At 41.5% G+C, this 22500-nt stretch overlaps 1 protein-coding gene across 1 annotated transcript in view; it reads right to left on the reverse strand.

The window, feature by feature from the left end:
- The window catches only part of MCTP2 (multiple C2 domains, transmembrane 2), a 265399-nt gene that overhangs the window by 152719 nt on the left and 90180 nt on the right, over positions 1-22500 (reverse strand). Inside the window, 4 exon segments of the mRNA XM_010845889.1 lie at positions 3542-3577; positions 6872-6983; positions 7485-7561; positions 8325-8467. Coding sequence (XP_010844191.1) covers positions 3542-3577; positions 6872-6983; positions 7485-7561; positions 8325-8467 — 368 coding nt within the window.

The following is a 22500-nucleotide window of genomic DNA, read 5'->3' on the forward strand; positions in this document are numbered from 1 at the left end:
ATTTTCTGTAAAGTTCCAGGTAGTAAGAATTAGGCTCTGTCCCAAGTACTCTGCTCCGCCCTGCCAGCCAGGGGCAGTGCACACACCCATGAGCACGACAACATTCCAATCAAATTGTATTTGCAGAAGCAGATACAGGGTTGGATTTTGCACTCAGGCTGCAATTCAGTGATCCCTGAGCTACAGAGAGAAAAAGAATAAATGCTTGGGTCAGAGGTACCTGGGAGAAGCAGAAACCACAGCAGGACTGGCTAGTGGAGGGGGCAAAGACAGACACCACATGAATCAGAGAAAGGGGAGAAAGACCCTGACTTCTCCCTTGTCCCCCCTGCGGCATCCTGCCCCTCCCTCTCAGCCAGTCAGAGGCTCCCTGGCAGAGGGACAGGAAAATGCTGTCCCTGTAGTGCTCAGCCTCTGTGACAACGCAGGAACCTTGCTAAACGAACATGAAGCCAAACACAGCAAACGGTGGAACCACTAATCAACTAACGTCACACCGAAAAAAATGTTGCCCTACACAGGGTGTCTTTTACCTGAAACGGCTGTCATATAACTGCATGAAACAATAGGTCAAAAGAGGAGCCATATGACAATAAACATGTGGTGCAAATTATCTAAAATAAAGAAAACCCGTAACTCAAAGGGCACATGGTCACCCATAATACTGTCCCAAATCAAAGGGGGGTGTGTACAGCTGCAGATTTGCTGAAGACATCAGTGACCTACCAGTTTCACTTTTTATCGTCATGTTTCTATCCCATTAGACTATTTGACATAAGAGAAGTAACTGCTGTTAATTTTCTAGCTCTGTAACTGTGATATACATTAGAGAGGAGGAAGGTATGGAAATAGATCTATTCACAGAAATGATTATGCAAAGGAAATGTCTGAAAAGAAGCAGGTATCTGATTCAGGCCCTTTTAGATCAGATTTTCAGCTCTCTCTTTAAAATGCTCACTTGAAGGTAAACAAAGGCTTTTGCATGAAAGCTAAAACTACTTTCACGTAGTTTTACAGTGAATACGTAGGCAATCTCTACGTATTCACTGTATTAAAACCAAGGTCAGTAACAAAACCCAGGAAACGGGGTAGTCCTTGGTATTCCAGTGGGTAGGACTCAATCCCTGGTCAGGGAACGAAGCCCACAAGCCGCTTGCTGCAGCCAAAATACATATATATATATATATATATATATATATGAAACGCTTTAGAAGACAGTCCATAAAGACTGCCACTCTGGGTGATGCAAAATTATAAACTTATGAGTTTAAGAAGCAGTTATTTAAATAAAGTTATTATAAGAGTAAGATTGAGGTGAAAGAGTCAATGACATTTTATAGGTAATGCATCACTTAGAACTAGCAAAATTTTATACACTCACATTAAATAATCTTCTTTATGTTAAATTTCTGCTTTCTAATTTTTAAATGGAAATCCTAAAAAAAGCAGTTTATAGTTTAAAACTACCAAGAGAGACTGATCAGGGTATTTTAACTACTTTTACAGACAGTTAATCACAGAGACTATAGATTTTCCCTGTGACTCACTTTTATGAGCTAAATGAGAAGTTATCTCACTTTTCCCTCTATAACTGCAGACTCTAAGTAGCAAAAAGTCACCCTAACAATTGAAATTCTGCACCAATCCATAAATTGTATCTCTCACCCATGATCATAAGTAGCTTTCGGTGACCTCTATTCATCAAAGGTTTTACAAAACACTGTGTACCAGGCGCAGGCATTTATTAAGTCTCTGAGCCCAGCGCCCTGAAGTCAAAATTCTAGAAACTACAATGAGAGGGAAAGAAGAAGACAACAGCGCAGTGGTAAGACGCCACTTCGCAGCACAGACATAAATACTGCTCTCCAGGATCCTCTGTTCCTTTCAGAGTTTTGATATCTTTATCCTTGCCGGCAACATTTTTTCTCCCCTCTTCATTCCTTGGGCCATTCTTCCTAACCTCTCCTGTCCTCCCTGGACTCCAATATTCCCCAAGCTCACAATTTTTCTTTCTAGCCTTTATGTTCTTCCACAAACTGCCAGCGCTCTTCCACAGGCCGGAGCTCCCTAACTAAAGATGGTTATTGATGTACAGTACCAGTGTTTTAGTGCAGCAGCAGAATCAATAAACGAGAAAATACTGCTTTGTCAGGTTTCGCCGGAGCATGCTGGGAAACTTTACTGCTCTGGATGGTTACAGCAACGCTTAATACGCAAGAGGGAGAGCCAGCTCCCTTCTGCGGGGAGAATGATGTTCTCCTACCCTCTAGTGACTATAAAGGAGTAAGACAAAAGTTGGAGGGATTTTTGAGACAGCTTCACATGATTATTTATTGCCTCTTAATTTTATGTCTAAAAAGAACCAGAGTTCTGAAAACCCAGTGAACAGGTAGGATTAAAACAAAGCTAAATTAAAAAAAAAAAAAAAAGCAAAAACCTTAGCCTGGTTATTTTTAAAGGGCTCCCAAAATGCAAAGGATATACATTTTAGGAAGAGTCAGAACTTTGATTCCTCTGGATTTTAAAAAGCAAGGCTTAGAAAGTTTGCCTTCCTAAATGACTACTCAGGTTACGGATCTCTCTCTCTCTCTGTTACATACACATGCTCTTGTAATGCACAAAATCTTTGTTTCAATCTCCTTATTTTACAGAGAAGTAAACAACTACAGGTTAGAAATGAGAAGTGGTATACATCTGTGTACAGGTGTGTGTGTATAAATAAATGCACATACAGAGCTTGCCCATGCACCCTCCCCTAACACACAGGCCCATCACGGGCACCTGCATCTTGATTATTCCTCTTCTGGAAGTAGCAGAGCTGAAGGAAGTTATACAGAGTTTTTTGGGATTTGTTTACATTACATGAATTTTGACATTTAGTCACTTCAGTGACAATGTGTTACCTTCAGAACCTGATGAATTGATAACACATCCCTATCTTCAATTGCACACAATTATTTTTCATAGAGAAATCTTTAAAGAAACACTCACAAAAATAAACAAATAAATGGTAAAATAGAAATAGCATAAAAAAGATTTATAAAATATACCACATATTCCTCTCAATCTTTTCATTGCCTTTATAGTACCAAAATTAGCTTCTACCTAATGGTAAATAACTTTCTAAAGGACTAAGTCTAACTACACTGCAACTACAAATAATTCAAGCTTAATGAAGTGTAACATTCTTTTTTTTAATTTATTTCTTTAATTGGAGGCTAATTACTCTACAATATTGTGGTTTTTGCCATACATTGACATGAATCAGCGGTGTACATGTGTCCCCCATCCTGAAGTGTAACATTCTAACATGGCCAGCACATATAAAAGTTCACCTCTGAAACAAGCTAAGTCTAACATCTGGCTATGCTGTTATTAAATGAAATTTAAAAGAGCGTGTGTTTCCTTTTTATTCATATCAGCAGTCAGAGGGAACAAAAGCCTTTACATGGAAAGGTTGGATAGTATCATTCATGTCTACATTTGTCTTTGCTACAAAGAGGAACCACATGATGAAAAGAAAGAAAACAGCTATATTTACCTTGCTGGCACTTAACCGCTTCCGATTTGACCAACGCTAAGGATTGCGTCCATTGGATGGTGAAAACGGCAAAATAAAAGAGAGAAATGGAGCTGTTAACAACATGACCATGTTATTATGCTAGTTAGATGGTGCAGACTGCATTCAAACAACTGACACCCACATTCTGAGGTTAGAGAAAATACACAGAACAAGAAGATGGTTAGAAACCTAGGAAAACCACATTTCCATGGTTGTGTTACACCATTTTCTCACTGAATTCAAAAGTTAACAGAAAAGGACACATAACACTATTCAGTCCTTACAAGACACATTTATGTTTTTATTTGCCTGAAAACACTATAGTTTTGCCTCTAAAAGCAAAGTGGAAAGGCAGATTTCTCTTACCTGAAATATTCAGAGAGCATTATGAAAATGTTTAAGAAGTTCATGGACAAAGTTAGTTCATGTTTAAGTTTCTGTAGTCTTAGATCAGGAAAAAAAAATCATTCCATTTCCCTCTGCTGAGTAAATCTCAATGTTCAAAATAATAGGAAAAACAATGGGAGTCATTCCTGCACAGTTAAGAAAAACAAGCTAATGCAGCAGTGAGGGAGGGAAGGAAAAAAAATATTCTGAACAGCCGGTAACCTCACCACTGTTCTCTTTTTGATCTTTCATTTGTCGAGCTAAGGCTGCTGAATTCTGTCCATAATTAAAGTTCTCTCCTAACAAAATCCCTCATTACCCCTGTCACCGGCCAGTCCTGCGAAGCTCTATTCTGGCTGGTTAACCAGCTAACTGGATAAATTTGGCGGATTATAACTCAATTATGAATCTAATTGAGCAGCTCATAGTAACTATTATGATTAAGGAAAAAAAATACCTTTAGGCAAATAACCTATCTGCTTTGTCAATACATCTCCCCAATAAATTACAAACGAGAAGACAAATCATCTTTGGGGGAAGTTCACTTATATTCCAGGGACCCACACCTAGAAATGCTGGTACAGAAATGTCTTGAAAATATTCTTCAGTAAAAACACTGCCTCTGGTGACACTGTGAGCTCAGCCACTCAGCATGTGACCCAGAGTTATAGACACTCCAACCTGGGTGTTAAAATCAGTTCTTTTTGTATTTTTCCAACAACATGTGGACAAATATTTTCACCCAGAACAAGCACTAAAACTAATCACTATCTTGTAAATACACATGGCTATTTCTAAACAGCCCTTTGAAATATAATTCATTTGATTTTTATATCCCCAAAGACTAAAAAATAGATAAGAAAATTAATGGAAAATGAGTACCACTGTTTGCTCACTATAATACTAACACTACCTTATATCAAGTGTCTGCTCCATGCTAGGCACTATTTTTAGTCATCATGATCTTCACAAAACTATAAAATAGATTTTTTTAATCCCTATTTCACACATGAGGAACTTGTAGCTGAGAGAGGTTAAGCAATTCTGTGAATCTGACCTGATCACTTAACTTCTTAAAACTAAAAACAGGGGAGTTGGGATTCAAACCCACGCAGTCTGATGACAGAGCCCATGACTGCAACTCTAATCCAACTTTGTCAAGAAAGAGAGACAGAAGGCAGGCCGGTCAGCGCTCCAGCCGGTGTCTCACCTTCTAACTGCACCATGCCCACATGCCCTGGCCCTGAGGGTCAATTCACAGACATTTTGCACATGTTACGGTTTTTATCAGCTTGACTCTAAAGCTCTGCAATTTGAAATAAACTTTAACTGAAATGGCTCTCTTTAAAAACTCCAAATTTTGGCAATATTTCAATATATTTTAAATGCCAGTAGTATTGCTAAACATGATCCAATACACTACAGAAAAATCCACAAGTGGACTAAGCAGGCTGCTATTATGCAGCTCATTTCATGAAGTCTTTATCCAAATTTACAAACCCCATTTAAATCTGTAAGAAATTTTCAGAATATACCAGCTGATGTGGCAAACACAATGCTCATCTACACGGCATGTCCTTTTAACCTGGCATCCAGCTCATGGAACTGGTCACCTACTGGACACACGGACAGTGAATTCAACGGCAATGCCATCAAAACTATGAGAAGCTAAAGGAGATCCCTCCATCATTAGGTTGGATGGAAAAGTATTTATTTTCAACATCAATGTAAGACATTTTAACATCAAAATATCAGTGCTATTGAGGCCTCAGGTTTTAACCATGCCATTTCTTCATTAATAAACGGAGATCACTTTCCCAAAGTTATCGTCAAGTAAATGCTCATAAGTAAAGAATTCAAATTAAAAATAACAACTGTGCAGTTGACCCTCTGGCAACTGAAAAGTCACTGCGCAGTTTGTTTGTTTTTTAACTCCTTTAAGCTATCTTCAGTAAGTTCACTAGTAAATCACTCATGATTTTCATCATGAAAGTAAATTACAACCAACAGCAAAGGTGATGTCAAAATGAAGAATATTCTCCACACTGACCTCAGTGACTCAATTCAAGAAATATTATTGGAGGCTTAATTTAAAAGCAGGCTTCAGATTTTCATACCAGATTCTCAAGTTTAAATTTCAAGATATCTTAGTCCTTTCTCAAGTAGTTGCTTTTAATTGGCTTTTAAAATACCTTTCAAATAAATTACAATCAAGGATGCTTTCATTCTCATTTTCATTCTTGGAATTGTAACATATAATACCAAAATATAAAATAAGATTATGGTTTATGTTCACATATTTGCTCCTAAAAACAGAGTGCCCATCATATTGTCACAAAAGCCAATGCTTTTTTCCTGATGCTATAGATATCTTTAATAGGTTGTACATTAACTAGAAATTTCCATGTAATTGACCAGAGAATATTAAAATGTATATCTCCTCAGAAGGACTCTCAATAGAAAATGTGGTAGCTAAAAGAAAAAAGTTGAGATGGAAATGATGCATTGATCACCTTAATAATGTACATACAGCACAATGATTAAATCCTAGAAATTGCTTTTCATAACTGAATAATGCCTAAGTCATCTAGTACTTAAGAAAATGGTAAATAGAAACAGTAACACTAAGTAAAAGTGATATTTTGGATCATGTGTTACAAGTAAACCATAAGCAGTGTACATATTTAACAACAGCAATACATTCACATCCCTAGCCAGAACAGAGATCATTCCTTAATGGGTTTTTTCTTTCCAGATTTCCAAAAGAAAGGCTGTACATTATCACAGATAGATAACTTTAAGTCTCTATGCAATTTTCCCCCCTACTCAAATAATGACAAAAATGTCAGTCACCTGGTAACCCAATTATCAAAGAAAAATTGCAATGAAGAATTTTAAAAAGAACAAAAGGGTCAGACTCACGTGTCTCTTGAAATCACACTGTTTTACTACTAAGTTCAAATTTAATACGATCACTCCCATGTCATCTTCTAAACTGTTTGGATCTTCCAATTTTAAGATATGCTCAGTCGTTCTAAAAGCAAAAGGCAATGAATGATATTAGCATTTATTGGGGTAGTATTTTTTGCCTTAGAATACATCAGGTCCTTATTATAAAAATCTACCTCTAAGTAGGTCTAAGACATAAGTTAAAGAACACACCAAATTCAATGAAAATAAACCAATTTTTCAGGGTCAAGAAACGTACTGCCTAATTCAACAGATGGTCAACTGAGTCTTCTCCCCTACTGCCCAAAGGAAATGTAAATATTTGCTTTAATTTTAAGATAAGTAGGTTAATGAACCTGAATATTAACAAATAGAAGTACAAAATTCACCCCTTTTAAATTATGTTCACACCTTTTAAATTAGAGAAGATTTAATGTCAGACCAATATATATTTGGGAGCTAAAAAGCAGAAATCATAGAAAAGCTCACATTTTAAAGCACTCTTTCATTTATTAAGATTTTTTCATTTTATTATCTTGAGTTACCTCTAAAATTCACTAATCACAATTTGGTAAAATTACAATACCTGTTAAGCTCAAGATCGCTCAAAATGACAAATGCAGAACCCATGAAATCAGATATAGTTAAATCTCGATCATATACCTACAAAGAGAAGGGGGGCCAGTAATGCATTAATATGGTAAACAAATTGAGTATATCACAGTATGGATAAATGCAATAGACTGGGAATTTTGAGTTCAATCTTCTAGATCTAAAAATAATTTGCACAATATAGTTAAAGAAGAATTTAGCCAAGCTGGTGAAGAGAACAAAACTATTCAAACCTGTCCATTTGGCTTACTATGGCCAAAATAGCAGAAAATACTTTTAAGGCAGTATTCATATGCATTAAGACATTATGCACAATGGACCACTCTCTGCAGTTTAAATGGTCTCTCATTAAAATTTAGTATTTTCCACTGTGGGCAACTCTGCCAATTAAATAGAAATTTGCGAAATATTCTACAGCAATCCCAACCTGTGCTCAACTCATGCAGTTTTAACCCAGATGTTAGAGCAATTGATGCTTATAACCGGTAGCTTAAAGCTCTATTAAGTATAAAGTTATTCCTAATGAGAAAGGCTTTAGTACTTGTCACCACTGCATTGGCAGTAATAATTCTTCCACATTCAGTTAAGTTTAAATACAATCAATGGGGATATTATTTTCACTCTGATTGATCTGAGAGTAACATACAGTTTTGAACCAAGGGTATAAAGAATTCCTTCTACACATATTTTTTAACCTAGGGCTTAGGAATTATACAAGAATGAATTTGGGGAAGTTGACTTTTAAGAAGGCAAAGATGCCTGAGAAGTGAATATTTTTAATCAAAGAGGAGGCCTGAACATCATCTGGGATTACCTTCACACGCAGCTTTTGATCAAGGCTTTGTATTGGCAATACGACTATCTCGTCCCAAACTGGGTTCAAGTTCTTATATACGACTTTACTTTTGTACAGGGTCTTCCCATTCAGCTTAAACTTCACATAGGGATCACTTGTGCCTTTAACAGAAAAAGAGAGCAGGACAGGTTTAAAAAATACATGTAGAAAGCCTAGGATCCCCTTTAAGTAAAGATTCTTCCCACACTCCAGACTCAAAGTGTATTACTGAGAACAATCAGAACAAATGTCTCCCTGCACAGAGACTAAGGGTTGAGAGTGGAGAGAAATGAAACAATTTGGGGAAAATGCTGATTCTTCTTTGCCTTTTGTGACTGAATATAAATAGGGTCCTTGAACTTTCTCTGTGTGGTTTCATTGTGGGAATGTCATCACTCTCCTACCCACAAAAAATTCAAGACGGAAAATCCACCAGCACCAGCCACCGACGTCAGGGGTCCTGGAGAGAAGCCCACCCCTCCCAAGGATGGCCGTGAGTCGGGGAAAAGAGAAGGAAACTGTTTTCAAACATTTGGCCAGATGGCTGACTCGAGAGAACCCTGTACTTTAGAATATAATCATAATAAATAAATCAATCTCTGGAACCATCGGCTCAAAAGACGGGGCCAAGGGACTCATACTGGAACAGGGGCCTCAGAGATTAAACCGACAAAGTTGCCATTCTTTGCCACCCCCACACCTGCAGCAAAGCAGAGAACACTGTTTCCCCCAAGCCAGCTGAAAGCCCCTCGGCCAGGCCCTCAGCGGGCTGGGGCTGACACCCTGACCTGCGGCCTCCTCCCGGGGAGCTTTGAAACAGACGCCAAGAGGAATGAATAATGTGCCGCCAGAGCCACTGTGTCCAAAGCAGAAAGAGGGACCGATGACAGACCCTCCTCCACACTCCTGAGATCAACTGAGAAAAAAACAATGCCCATAAATAGAATACCAGGAGTATGTGCTATGCATGTGTGTTACACGCGTGCAAGTATACCACCACACTCAGGGCACAGAACATCCTTGTGCATCCTGGGACATCCTTGTGCACTACTCGTCAGTGAATGAGGAAGAAAGGAGGCAAGAATGAATGAATGAATAACCCACACGGGCAAAAATGAAGGCCAGCTGATCATGCTACAAAGAAAGAAAAAATAATTCTAATTTTGGGAGGTATGCTGGTATAATTCATTGTGAACCAGACTCTGAATAAGTCTGAGCTCAGAGCCCAATGGTCTGTTTTGTTCACTGACACATTCCAGGTGTCTTGGACAATGCCCAACTGAGGCCTTCACAGATTTACTGATGTGTGTTCTTGATATTAAAGTCAAGCTGATAGAGTCTAAGAATATTACACCAAAAATTAATTAGGCTACTCTCTCACAAATATTTCCAACTCCTTAATATCCACCATGAATCATTTCAATCTTTCTTTTTTTTTTCAGCTCTTTCTGAGGTTTCTGCGGGATGGAAAACTCCTGAACATGAATGCAATCCTTATCCCGAAGATTTTAACTGGCAGTCACGTCATTCGAGGGTAAGATAGCACACACTGATTAAAAGTCCTAACAGAGGAACCAAGGTCCCCGAGTGTTAACTCAGCCATTCCAGAATGGCAAGGCTACTAACTTTAAAACAAAGAAATCCAACGACAAACCCCCGCAGTTTAAGTCTGGCAACAAAGGCGCAGAAACCCAGCAGTCTTTATTTTGCTATTTTAATTTTTCAATTCATTTTTTTAACTGGAGGAAGGCGGCTTTACAATGACGTGCTGGTTTCTGCCTCACAACTCGGATCAGTCATCACCATATAGACGAGCCTCCCCACCTCCCCAGGTCCTCACAGAGCGCAGAGCTGGGCTCCCGGGGCTATATAACAGCCTCCCCTAGCTATCTTTTACACACGATAGTGTCCATATGTCAATGCGACTTTCCCAAGAACCCAGCAGTATTTCTTTCAAACCTGGACACACATGCACGCAGGTCTGAGCAGGAGAGCAAAAACGAAGGCATTCCCAGCCACTCAGTGGCAAAGCCACGAGTGAGTGAGCAATCCGTCCCACCTCCCTCCCTTTTACAGTACAAGAGAACACCTCTGGCAAGTCAGATTTTAACAATCATTCTGATATATATATAGATAAAAAAAGGGAGGGGGGACTCTAATAAAAAGAGGCCTTTAATTAAATGAAATTGCCACTCTGGGATCAGGCCTTCATGCCTGTCAGCGTGCTCTCAAAATAAACATCTCACAAGCCGGCCTCGGTGGTGTCGCTTTCTCAGAGGCAAAGCACGCTGGGTAATCCCCAGGCATCTTGACAGCTACATAATGTTCAAACTGTTTCACGGGTGAATGGCGGCAGCGCGTGAAAGAAAATATTAATGTCTGGAATTAATAGAAAAAAAGGGACCGGGGTTTACACAACCAAACAAGGAACCAGGGTGTCAAGTGAGTGCGGAGTTAATTGTTAGGGAAAATTTGAGAAACGGGGGGGTGGGGGTCTGGGGGGCACGTCGAGGTTTTTCTCTCAGCGCCTAAGTGCCTCACTGTCAGGCAAGTGACATCTTAACTAGGCCGGTTCTGAAAAGGGGTCGCCGCTCAGGAATGCAAGGCCCAGATGATACAAATGGTGAGATGACACCTGAATGGGTGGACTTTAACCTTCCCCGCCCCCCACGGGGCGCTTCATAAACAATGTGGCTCTCGGGAATAAAGAGGTGCTGTGGAACTTCAGAAGGAGAATGAAACCAGGAGGCCTGAGACGAGGCGTCCACCCTGGGTTACCACCGGCTCCGCCACGCGGACGCCATGGAATCACAGCCTCAGGTTTAGACCGTGTGAGTGTTAAGCATCCCTGGCCGGGGTTTCCTGCTCCCCTGCCAAACATGCTGTGGTGTTCTGTGTGTGCTCAGAGAGGGTGAGCCTCCAGAAACGCTGCACCGATTCACACTCCAGACAACAGTGCAGGGCAGTCCCTATTTCTGTTCACACACCCCGATGGGCACGTCTCTGTGGGCCCAGTACCTGCCCGGCTGCTACCACCACTCACGGGCCGCGAACGCAGGTCACCTCGGACCACAGCCCACTGCTAGGTACCAAGGGGGACTGCAAGGGAAAATCCATCCAAAGCCTTTTCTTCTGAACCTGGCGGACAGCAGACGTGCGGCATGTATAACACCAGGTCCAAGAGGTAAGTGTCAAAAGAGAATAGAGCTTGGGGGTTCGATGCTCGCTCACAGTGCTAACTGCAGTTATCAGTAGAGGCTGAAATAAAGGAGGTGGGATTGAAACATGCGTGAATCTGGCCACACAGAGAAGGACCAAGCCCATTTCGGCTGGAGGGATTGGCACTGCAAGGGGAAAGAGACCGGCAATTAAGAAATGCCGGAATTTGTGTGGTGTCCAGCAAGCATTTTAATTCATCCAAAAGCTAAGGGAAAAAGTGTTTAATGAGAAAGTTAAAAAAATCTGGTTTTGAATCAGAGACTAAAATACCTTAAAATCACAAAATAAAAAGTTATGGGTTTGCTCTGTAAGAAATAAAAGGTGGTTTTGTTTTTCTTGTTCTCTTTTTTTTTATATAAAAATGTTTAAAAAGTGTAGTATACACATATGATTCTGAAAGGTATGAAAACGAAAACTCTCCACCCTCTTAATCTTTCCTCATTCCCATTCCTCTAATGCACCAGTTTCTAGAGTGTTTTACAGGAAAAAATACAAGAATTGTTTTTAACTTGAATGTAATCATATTAAATGCACTAATTTCACAATTAAAGTATCTTGAAGCTCTGTTCGTATCAACAATGCAGATTTCTCAGTTTTTTAACTCTTACCAACTATATACATTTTCACTGTGTTGTTGTATCTTAATTTATGCAATTAGTTATCAAATAATGAACATTTATTTCATTGACAATTTATTTTTACTAGTACAAACAATACTACAAGCATCCATGTATATCTATCTCGGAGTTCATATATGATTATATTTTAAAAAAAATGCAGGACAAATGAATATGTGTCTTTTCTGGTTCTGACAACCACAGTCAAATTATTCTTCCAAAATCTGTCAAAATTTACACTTCCACTAAAAGTATATGTTTTGTTTTTTTTTCTTTACATGCTCACCAATATTTGATATCATAAACTTTTACTTTGAACTAATTGCAGGTAAAAAAAAAAAAACAGTATCTTTATTTTTCTCTGTCATTAACACTTTGAGTAAAGTTTAGGATATTTCATATTTTCATGACCTACATTTGTCTTTCTTTGTCAGGGAGATTCTCACTGATATCATTTGCCCATTTTTCTATGAGCTCATGGTTTTGTCTTCTGCTTATGGATTTGAATGAGCCCTTAATTACAGAAAGCAGCCACTGGCTATAAATCTTGTCATACTTTGTTTAGACTTACATTATTTCTTGCAATAAGTTATTTTCATTTTTTATTTAGGCAAATTTACCAGTTTTATTTATGACATCGTCATTTAACATTCTGCTTAGGAGAAGTTTCCTCACTTAAAGGATTTTAAATTAGTTCAGCCATGTTTCTTCCCACTGGTTTTTGTAGTTTTTCGTTTTTTACACTTAAGTCTTTGCTCCATCTGGAATTATTTTAGTGCAAGAGGGAAGGAAATTCAGGTTTACTTATAAGCAGGGAAGCAGGATGATCAGAGCCAAGCTTTAGAAATATAAATCTGGCAGCAGCTTATAATTTAGAAGGAAGAAGAAACAGGCAAAAGCAAAGAAACCTGGTAGCTGAGATACTATAGCACTGGGGAGTTGAATAGAAAGCTATACCCAGAGCCTATGAAGCAGCGATGCAAGGTTTCACAAAGCATGATTCATGGGACACTCATATTTCACGATGCTCCACAGACAGAAAGGGTCTTGTCATCGGAACCACTGGGAAAAGCTGTTTACTCTTCCCTTACTTGGAACTTCCTATGTAGAGTAAAACACTAAACTGCAAAAGCCCAAGAAGTGCATTAATGACAAACAAAAGCAAACAATAACAACAGTCTGGGACGTCCCTGGTGGTCCAGTGGTTAAGAATCCACATTCCAATGCAGAGGACAAGGGTTTGATTCCTGGTCCAGGAACTAAGACCCCACATGCTACGGGGCATCTAAGCCCGTGTGCCGTAAGTACTGAGTCTGTGCGCCACTCGAGAGAAGCCCGTCCGCAGCAGCCAAGAGCCCGCAAAGGGTAGTGAAAGACCCCTCCTGCCACAGCCAAGACACAGCACAGCCAGGTTAGAGACACACACGTAGATTAAAATGTCTAAGAGAAAACAGGGTTCAACTTTTCAACTCTGTATTTCATAAAATTACTTAAATACAGAAAGCATTTTACTTGGGCAACTGAACACATAATATTAAACTCCTCCAAATCAAAGTTCTGGAAGGTAGGATGTATGCCCAGAGTTACCTAATATGCATAGTAGTTGAATTAGATGAAGATGTGACTAAATGAATGAATAAAGTAAGATGGGCATGGTGGGTTACAATCCCAGACCTTCCTTTTAATAACCATATCACCTTAGGCCTTACTATCTTCACCTGTAGAAGGAAGGAGCTGTCTGAATACTTTTGTCAGGGGGTCCTAAGAGTTCAGTTCCAAGTCAACAATTATTTACTAAGTCATTAGGGAACTTGAGATACATATAGATGAATTCACGCTGCATAAACAGTATTTGGACACATATCAAAAGCATACATTCAAATTTTTTCTATCCTCTGGCTTCAGAGTAATAAGTGACTATTATTTTATTTATGCACATACGCTTAGACTCTTTCCAATTCATACACTTATTTAGAATTCTCTTCTTGCCAGAAGGTTAAAAAAAAAAAGTAAATCTGAGCTGTTTTTATAAGGGATCCATAAGTTCTAACTTTCTCTGAGGCTGGCCAAATAAAAAACAGACCTGATTTGGAAAGAACAACCGAGTGATGATTTCTGAACAGCGGCTGCTGCCCTCTAGCAGTTACACTGGGATTTCCAGATTAAACTGCGTCCAACTGCAGCTGTAGTTTTAAATCGGAGCATAGTTGCTTTACAATGTTGTGTTAAGTCTCTGCTGTACAGCAAAGTGAATCGCCCTTCCTTGGGAGTGTGTGTGTGCGCATGTGCATGCATGTGTGTGTGTACCCCTTCTTTCTGGATTTCAGAGCACTGAGTAGAGTTCCCTGTACTTTACAGTAGGTTCTTATCAAGCTAACTATTTTATACATGAGATCAACAGTGTCTATACGTCAATCCTCATCTCCCAATTCATCCTACTGACCCCCCTCCCCTTGGTATCTACGTTTGTTCTCTCTGTCTGCATCTCTGTTTCTGCTTTGCAAATAAGATCATATATACTATTTTCCTAGATTTCACTTATATGCATTAATATATATTTGCTTTTCTCTGACTGACTTCACTCTGTATGACATTTCAACTGTAAATTCCTTAACAGGCGCCTCCAGAGACCATAACAGGCTTTATGGAAATTCAAAGGCCACTCTTCCTCAGTCCCATGGGACAGGAGAAACAACTTTCCCTTAGTAGAGCACAGTCTGCTGCTGCTGCTGCTAAGTCGCTTCAGTCATGTCCGACTCTGTGCAACCCCATAGACGGCAGCCCACCAGGCTCCCCTGTCTCTGGGATTCTCCAGGGAAGAACACTGGAGTGGGTTGCCATTGCCTTCTCCAATGGGTGAACATGAAAAGTGAAAGTGAAGTCATTCAGTCATGTCCGACTCTTAGCGACCCCATGGACTGCAGCCCACCAGGCTCCTCTGTCCCTGGGATTCTCCAGGCAAGAGTACTGGAGTGGGGTGCCATTGCCTTCTCCGAGAGCACAGTCTAGTTTTCTTAAACAGAAGTAGGTTCAGGTCTAGCAGCCAGGTTCAAGCAGTAGATTTGGGTTCAGGAGAATTCCAAGCCGGGCTGCACCACTAAAATCGGATGAAGGGAACATGTATTCCCAGGATTGCTTTAACCCCTCCTTCTGCACGTGGGGGCCACATGCTTCTCTTCTTTGGGTACCCACCTCAGAAGAACAGGCTCCTCTTGGACCATCTAAGAGCCTTGCTGGCCATGTTTTCCCCCTTGGCACATCCGGGTTGAACTATTCCTGGGCTTTTCTCCCAGGGTGACTAACGCCCTCCTCCTGGGGAGCCCGGCACGTCTAACAGCCCGAGGACACCTTGGTCAAGGCTTGTCCACTGCTGGTCCCTGGCATGTCATTTACCAGAGTCACCAAATTCCGTTTATTGAAAGACCATCCCGCAGCCAACTCGCAGTGAGATCAAGGGTCGCAATTCACCACTGTTACCAAAACTGGCTTATTTTAACTGTTTGTAAAGTTTTACCAAACCTGCTATTTTTCACTATTTATAAAGTTCGTATGGAATAAATAATGGGAATTAAGAGAGCTATGCAAAGCGAGCTCCTCTTGGGGTCTTCAGATCCTCCCCCTCTACCATGGGCCCCCCAACTTCCTTCAGCTGACTCACCCCACCCCAAGACTCCTCTGCTTTCCCTACTCTCTGCCCCTCCCTAACTCCGTTACCTCTAACAGTCTCTCTCTTTCTGTTTTTGGTCATCCCTTTTCTGGGATCTGCAGCGTAAGCTGGGTCACTTCTGTTTCTTTTTATCATTTTTCTTTTGACCTGAGACAAATTCAGTATTATTTAAGATGTTGTTCTGGCTTTGTCTTCATAGCCAATTAACTAATATGACCCAGAGACCTTCAAAAGTTTTTTTTAAAGGTTTTCATCCAGTAACTTTATACACTAAATCTTATAAACAGATGGAGAAAAACACTGTCAATATGCTGACAAATTCAGTAAATGCACCATTTGGTAAATGGATTACTGAACAGGTTGGCCCTTGCTGAAGTGGTCACTGGAAGAGGTGCCTGCACCCCACTTCTTGATCTCGTGATCAGAAACATGCAGAGATGTAAACTTCTGCTTAAAGACAGCATGCACAGTTGTCCCTGTAACACCAAAATAGGGGGAACCTGGGTAAAAGATAGAAGAAGGCATGACCACACAGAAAACAGGAGAGAAGAGCCAGGATATATCAATGTGAACAGAACTGAAAGCATGGGGGGACAAAAGGAAGTAAGAGTAAGCCGGAAAGGCAATCAGCGCAGCTGTCTGAGGTCTCTGGTCAAGCCTCCTAGATCTCTGTGTATATCAGCTCTCAGTGTTTCAGAAACCCACGCTGACAAAGCATATTGCAGCTACTGATGCCTTAACATTCTTTTTTTTATTCATAAAAATACTTGAAATGTCCCCAGCTCACAATACTGTTTAAGCATAATTTTAAGTCTAATGAAATGGACATCAGCCTTTACGGAAAAGGGACAACACTGCTGAAGTTCAGTATAACATTTACAGTAGGGGTGATCTCACTGAATCCTCCAAAAGCTGTGAAATAAATACCATTTATGTTGCCATTGTAAGGATGAGGATGGTGAGTGAGTTGCTAGACCCAAGCCTTAGTGCCAGACCCATTTCACTCTAACTTATTTTTTTAGTCACTCGGTTGTGTCCGACCCTTTGTGACCCCATGGACAAACCCAGCCAGGCTCCTCTGTCCATGGACTTCTCCAGGCAAGAATACTGGAGTGGGTCACCATTCCCTTCTCCAGGTAGCCATTCCCTTCCCAAACCAGGGATCGAACCCAGGTATCCTGCATTGCAGGCAGGTTCTTTGTCATCTGAGTCACCAGAGAAGCCCCTACTTAAGTGCAGCCATACTTAATCCCCAAGCATAACCTCTGAAATTCTGACACTCCTCTCATCAAGAAGCAGGGCACCTGCCCCACCCCATCACCTGGTCAACCACTTTAACCAATGCAGGGAGGTGAAAGTAACACTGTGTTCCTTGCAAGGCTGCACTGTAATAGGTCACATGGCAGCCACCCTGTGCGCTGGACCTTCATGTCTAGAGCCCCGTGCTGTGACATAAGAAGGGTGAAGATTCTGAGAGCATCGGGCTGTGAGGAAGCCAGGCCTCGTGTGTGACAGCCCTTCTCTTCCAAGCATACACCTCAGGCCCCCAACACACATGTGAACAGGTCTTTTAGTCCTTGGACAACGAAGTCCCTGCAGTCAAGTCACACCCTAAATCTCAAGTTTCCCAAGTGAGACCCCAGACCATGTGCAGCAAAGCCAAGCCACCCCTGTGGTGCTTCGTGCAAATCCATTCACCAGTCCTGGGCTGCTGAGATTGCAGGTAATTTGTTAGATGCTGACAGTCTCTAGAATAACACCCCTCGCCATCGGCCATCATGCTCCCCACCTCACATGCAGCATGTTGGAAAAACCCAAGGTGTAATGGCATGATGGAATTAGCTGCCCAGCGCTGTAGCCGACATCCAAATTAAACCACAAGGAAAATCACAGACACGTGGAGAGACACCCTCTGTGGACTTCAGCCTCCGTGCAAACCATGCACACACCCTTGAGCAGAACTCACCATAGCAACATCAGAACCCAACAAAGGAAGTAACAAGAACTACTCAAAACATAGCATGCCGTGTTGCACATATTACATCAGTATGGGAATGAAAAAGACCCAACCAGTCCTTACAGAGAAATCCCATTCAACCAAACGGAAGGCATCAGATATTCAAGTCAATGGTTTTGGATGGGGAGGTGGAAAGGCTGTTTGTTACAAGCAGTGGACACAGGAAGCAGGCCTGTCTTACTCCAGGATCCTTCACAGAAATGGAGATGGGGTCCCACCGAAGGGACAGGTAACTAACCATCCAAAGCAGGGGAGGATGGCTACCTTCTGATCAACCAATGAGAATACAGTTGTAGTTTTGTTGCTAAGTCATGTCCTACTCTTTGTGACTCCATGGGCTGTAGCCCGCCAGGCTCCTCTGTCCATGGGATTTCCTAGGTAAGAAGAGTGCAGTGGGTTGTCTTTTCCTTCGGCAGGGAACCTTCCTGACCCAGGGATCAAACCCACATCTCCTGAATTGGTTAAGTGGATTCTTCACCACCGAGCCACCTGGGAAGCCCGGGAAGATACAGCGTCAGCAAGAAAAACCTCCAGAGAAGAGCTTAGTTGTGAGAATCCCTTAAGGGCTATGGGCGGGGAGGGCTTCCAGGTGGTCTGGTGGTAAAAAAAAGCCCACCTGCCAATGCAGGAGACATGAGAGACACGGGTTCAATCCCTGGGTCGGGAAGACCCCCTGGAGGAGAGCACGGCAACCCAATGCAGTCTTCTTGCCTGGAGAATCCCACGGACAGAGGAGCCTGGCAGGCTACAGTCCACAGGGTTGCAAAGAGTCAGACACGACTGAGCTACTAACACACACTAACAGCTGTGGGGACAAAGACAGCCAACCGATGCCAGCCTGTATCTTAGTGGAAAGGGGGGAAAGCGAAGTCCATCCTGGTGAGATCAGGGCAGGCTACCAAAACCCCCCAAGTGGAGGAAATGTAACTGCTATCTGGATTTCAGGATGGGCACTTGCATCATTCTAGTTTCAACTTTGCTGCTGAATGTGCCTCTTTTTGAAGAAGCTGGCCAGATGTGTCTTGGTTCCTCCCACTCAAATATACCAATGAGGGCTTGCCACCTGGTGTTCAGGGGAGGGACTCCAACGCGAAGCAAAGCCCTAACTTTTGCAAAATAAAAAACTCGCTGTGACCTTTTGATACAGTCCGACTGCGACGTGGTGCTGGCACTGGAACAAGACCACACACCCACAGGAACCAAAGAGAAGTCCAAGAAGCAGACCCTCATGTGGCCTGCATCTTAAGACCCGATCAAAAGGTGGCCACCAAACCATTAGGGAAAGGAAAATTTAGTTCTAGTTAACTAAACAGCCATTTGGAAAGAAGTAAAACTAAGTTCTGACTCTAGGCCAGAAATCAAAATAAACCTGATACAAAGAGATAAGTGGAAAAACCAGACAGAAAAGAGACTAAATATAGGTAATTGCATATTTCTCCCAAGAGAGAAAAAGCCTTTCAAGGTACGAAAACCAAGGATGAAACTCAACAGAATAAAATTGTAAGACTGGAAAAGATGTTTGCAACAAAAACTTCGTAAACAAAATTAAAAGGCAAGTGACAAGTTAGAAAAATATCTGTGAACATATCCAAAAACCACACAAATTAGTCACAGAGATGGATGGAATTGGTTGTGTACAAAAGAGAAGCAAATCTCTCTTAAACAGATACATCTCAGGGACCAAATTTCTTCACACAAACTGAAACAGAACCAAGACGATACTTCTCTCTCAAAACTAACAGAGGTAATCTACACAGTGTAGGTGAGAAATGGGAAGTGCATAAATTGCATGCCCCTGGTGGGTGAGCCAAACAGGAGAGTTTCTCAAGAGTGAACTGGCAATTCTGTATAGAGAACCTCGAAATGTTCAGATCACGTGACCAAAACTATCCACTTTGCTGCAATAAATGGCCTGCCAAGATACGGTGTGACACACAACAACGTGTACGGTAGCATTATTGCTACTTACTTAAACTCTGGAATGACAGCCTAATTGGGAATAGTAACTAAACAAAGAAGGGTATACTATTAAGTGTTAAATTTCTTTTCAAAATAAAAAATTTATATAATACAGAAAAACATATGGGAGAAAACAACAGCAAATAATCAAGTTATTTGAAGCCAGATCCTATTTTACTTTAGAACTCAATGTTTTGTTTTTTTTTTAAATCAGGTCAGTGGAGAAGATTCAGTGAAACATTGCAACACCAAGGTTTTCCATGTTGGTAGCTATGAAACTTGAAGGATATTTTCTGAGTCACATTTAAGATGAAGAAAATAAAACCATCAATCCACAAGGGAGTTCTGACTCAAATACTGCACCACTAAAAACTAGTGTTCTTTCATTCCTCTTTCACATCAGCAAGAAAGCAGGAACTGGTCTTAGAAAACACCCTGAACCATCCATCTGCCCTGCTGGCAGCAGGCAGGGCATCGAGGGGGACAAATCTAAAGAGAAAAGCAAAAGGTATGCAAAAAGAGGGTCAAATTATCGAGAAACTGGGAAGAAACGCCATAATAACACTGGCAGCAATGCCACAAGTCACTGCCTTTCTCAGAGGGAAACAGAAATTAAACCCGAAGAGAAATAACTAGAACCAGACACAGCAACCGTCGTGGCTCATGGTCCCGCACATGGATCGCGTCAGCCCCCCGCGGCCACTGTGCACGGCTGCGTCAGTCCCATTGCACACCCCCACACGCCCACCCACCAAGTTCAGCCCCACAGTCACGGCTGGATGGTGTCTGAGCTGGTTTCCAAGCTCAGATAGTCGGTGCCCAGAGTCCGTCACTCTGAACTGCTTTCCGGTGCCCCCAACGCTTTCCATCCTAGCACAAGAAGGTCACTTTTGAAGGACACCACTGGGTATAGAGAAGAGACTGCTGAGGAGCTGGTCCAAGCCAACAGAGCTGCCCAGAGGCAGAGGGATGAAGCCTCAGGGTACCCCATTTACAGCACGCCTGCTGGGATGCTCCTCGGTACATGACACAGAGTTCTAGAAGCACACCATCTATTCCCTAATCACATCTGCGATGAGGAGCATGTTTCTCTTCAGGTCAAATACAAGAGCATCCTTTCCTTTTTAAAGAAGAAACGCAGAATCATAAAAATAAAAATCAGCCTACAGATTCATCGGAAAGACTGATACTGAAGCTGAAGCTTCAATACTTTGGCCACCAGATGGGAAAAGCCGACTCATTGGAAAAGACCCTGATGCTGGGAAAGACTGAGGATAGGAGGAAAGGGGGACAACAGAGGATGAGATGGTTGGATGGCATCACCAACTGAATGGACCTGAGTTTGAGCAAACTCTGGGAGATAGTGAAAGACAGGGAAGGCTGGTATGCTACAGTCCATGTGGTTGCAAAGAGTTATACAACTTAGCAACTGAATGACCACAACTGATAAACTGCAAGAGATAAACAGAATTCAAATCAGAGGTAACCAAATGACTTGTCACCAAATCAGAGGTGACATTTGAACATTTTAGTAGCAGTTTAGTAATTTATTAAACCCCTTTTGCAAGGTCAACTTTTCACACTAGTGGGAGATCTTCCAACGCTCTCTTCCTTACAAAAGTACTTGATCCTGCTCTAAAAAACAAACAAAATAGAACTGGCCTCGTCTACCTAACCTGCATATAACCATTTCCTGGATGAATGAATGAGTCATGAATTTTCACTGCCTGAAACTCACAGCAAGAAGATGACCATGAGCCTTCAGCCCTACAGCTATGTACATCCCAGTGATGCTATGAGCCCTGAGCCGCAATGGCCTTTTCCTTCCCTTTTGCAATACTGCAAAATAGCCACCAGAGGGCATCAACAACCTAATATGCCGCTGCTGCTGCTGCTGTTGCTGCTGCTGGTTCACGGCAAGGATACTATGTAACTGCTTTCACATCAATGGAAAGTAAAAGGATTTCACTCCACCGGCTGTTATTTTCAGGAATTAATGCTCCAGGATGTAAACATGGAGGGGAGCATTTTTCCAAAGAGGCCGGCCCATGTCACATGGTGCTCATGCCAGGTCTAGGAAACACGGCTGCTGGCATTAGCAATGTCAGTTTGAGGACACCAAAATATGTTCCTGCTCACACTACTTTTCATGGGAAACTGAGCCAGGGTTCAACTCTCACTGTCTATCAACCAAACTATGAAGCAGTCAGACTTAAAATGAATTGATCCTATCACATTTCCTTCTGCTTTACCAATCTCAAAATTATAGACCCCTAAGAGTTATTACCACAGGGGCTTGTTCCTCTGGTGGCTCAGTGGTAAAGAATCCGCCTGCCAATACAGGAGACACGGGTTCAATCCCCAGGTTGAAAAGATCCCACGGAGAAGAAAATGGCAACCCACTCCAGTGTGCTTGCCTGGAAAATCTAATGGACAGAAGAGTCTGGTGGGCTACAGTCCTAGGGTTGCAAAAGAGCTGGATATGACTTAGTGACTAAGCACCACCAACAAAGAGTTACCAGACAATGGCTCAGAGAACTTAAAATGGGTGTCTGGTTAGGTCAAAGACAATACAATCTGTAGAAACTCCCCCCGCTCAAAAAAAAAAAAAGAATATAAATGGAAAATATAAAAAAAGAGTAAAAGGAAAATATAAGAGTAAAAGGAAGAAGATGG

Source organism: Bison bison, unplaced genomic scaffold, assembly GCF_000754665.1.
Source record: "Bison bison bison isolate TAMUID 2011002044 unplaced genomic scaffold, Bison_UMD1.0 scf7180017864227, whole genome shotgun sequence".
Taxonomy (NCBI): Eukaryota; Metazoa; Chordata; class Mammalia; order Artiodactyla; family Bovidae; genus Bison; species Bison bison.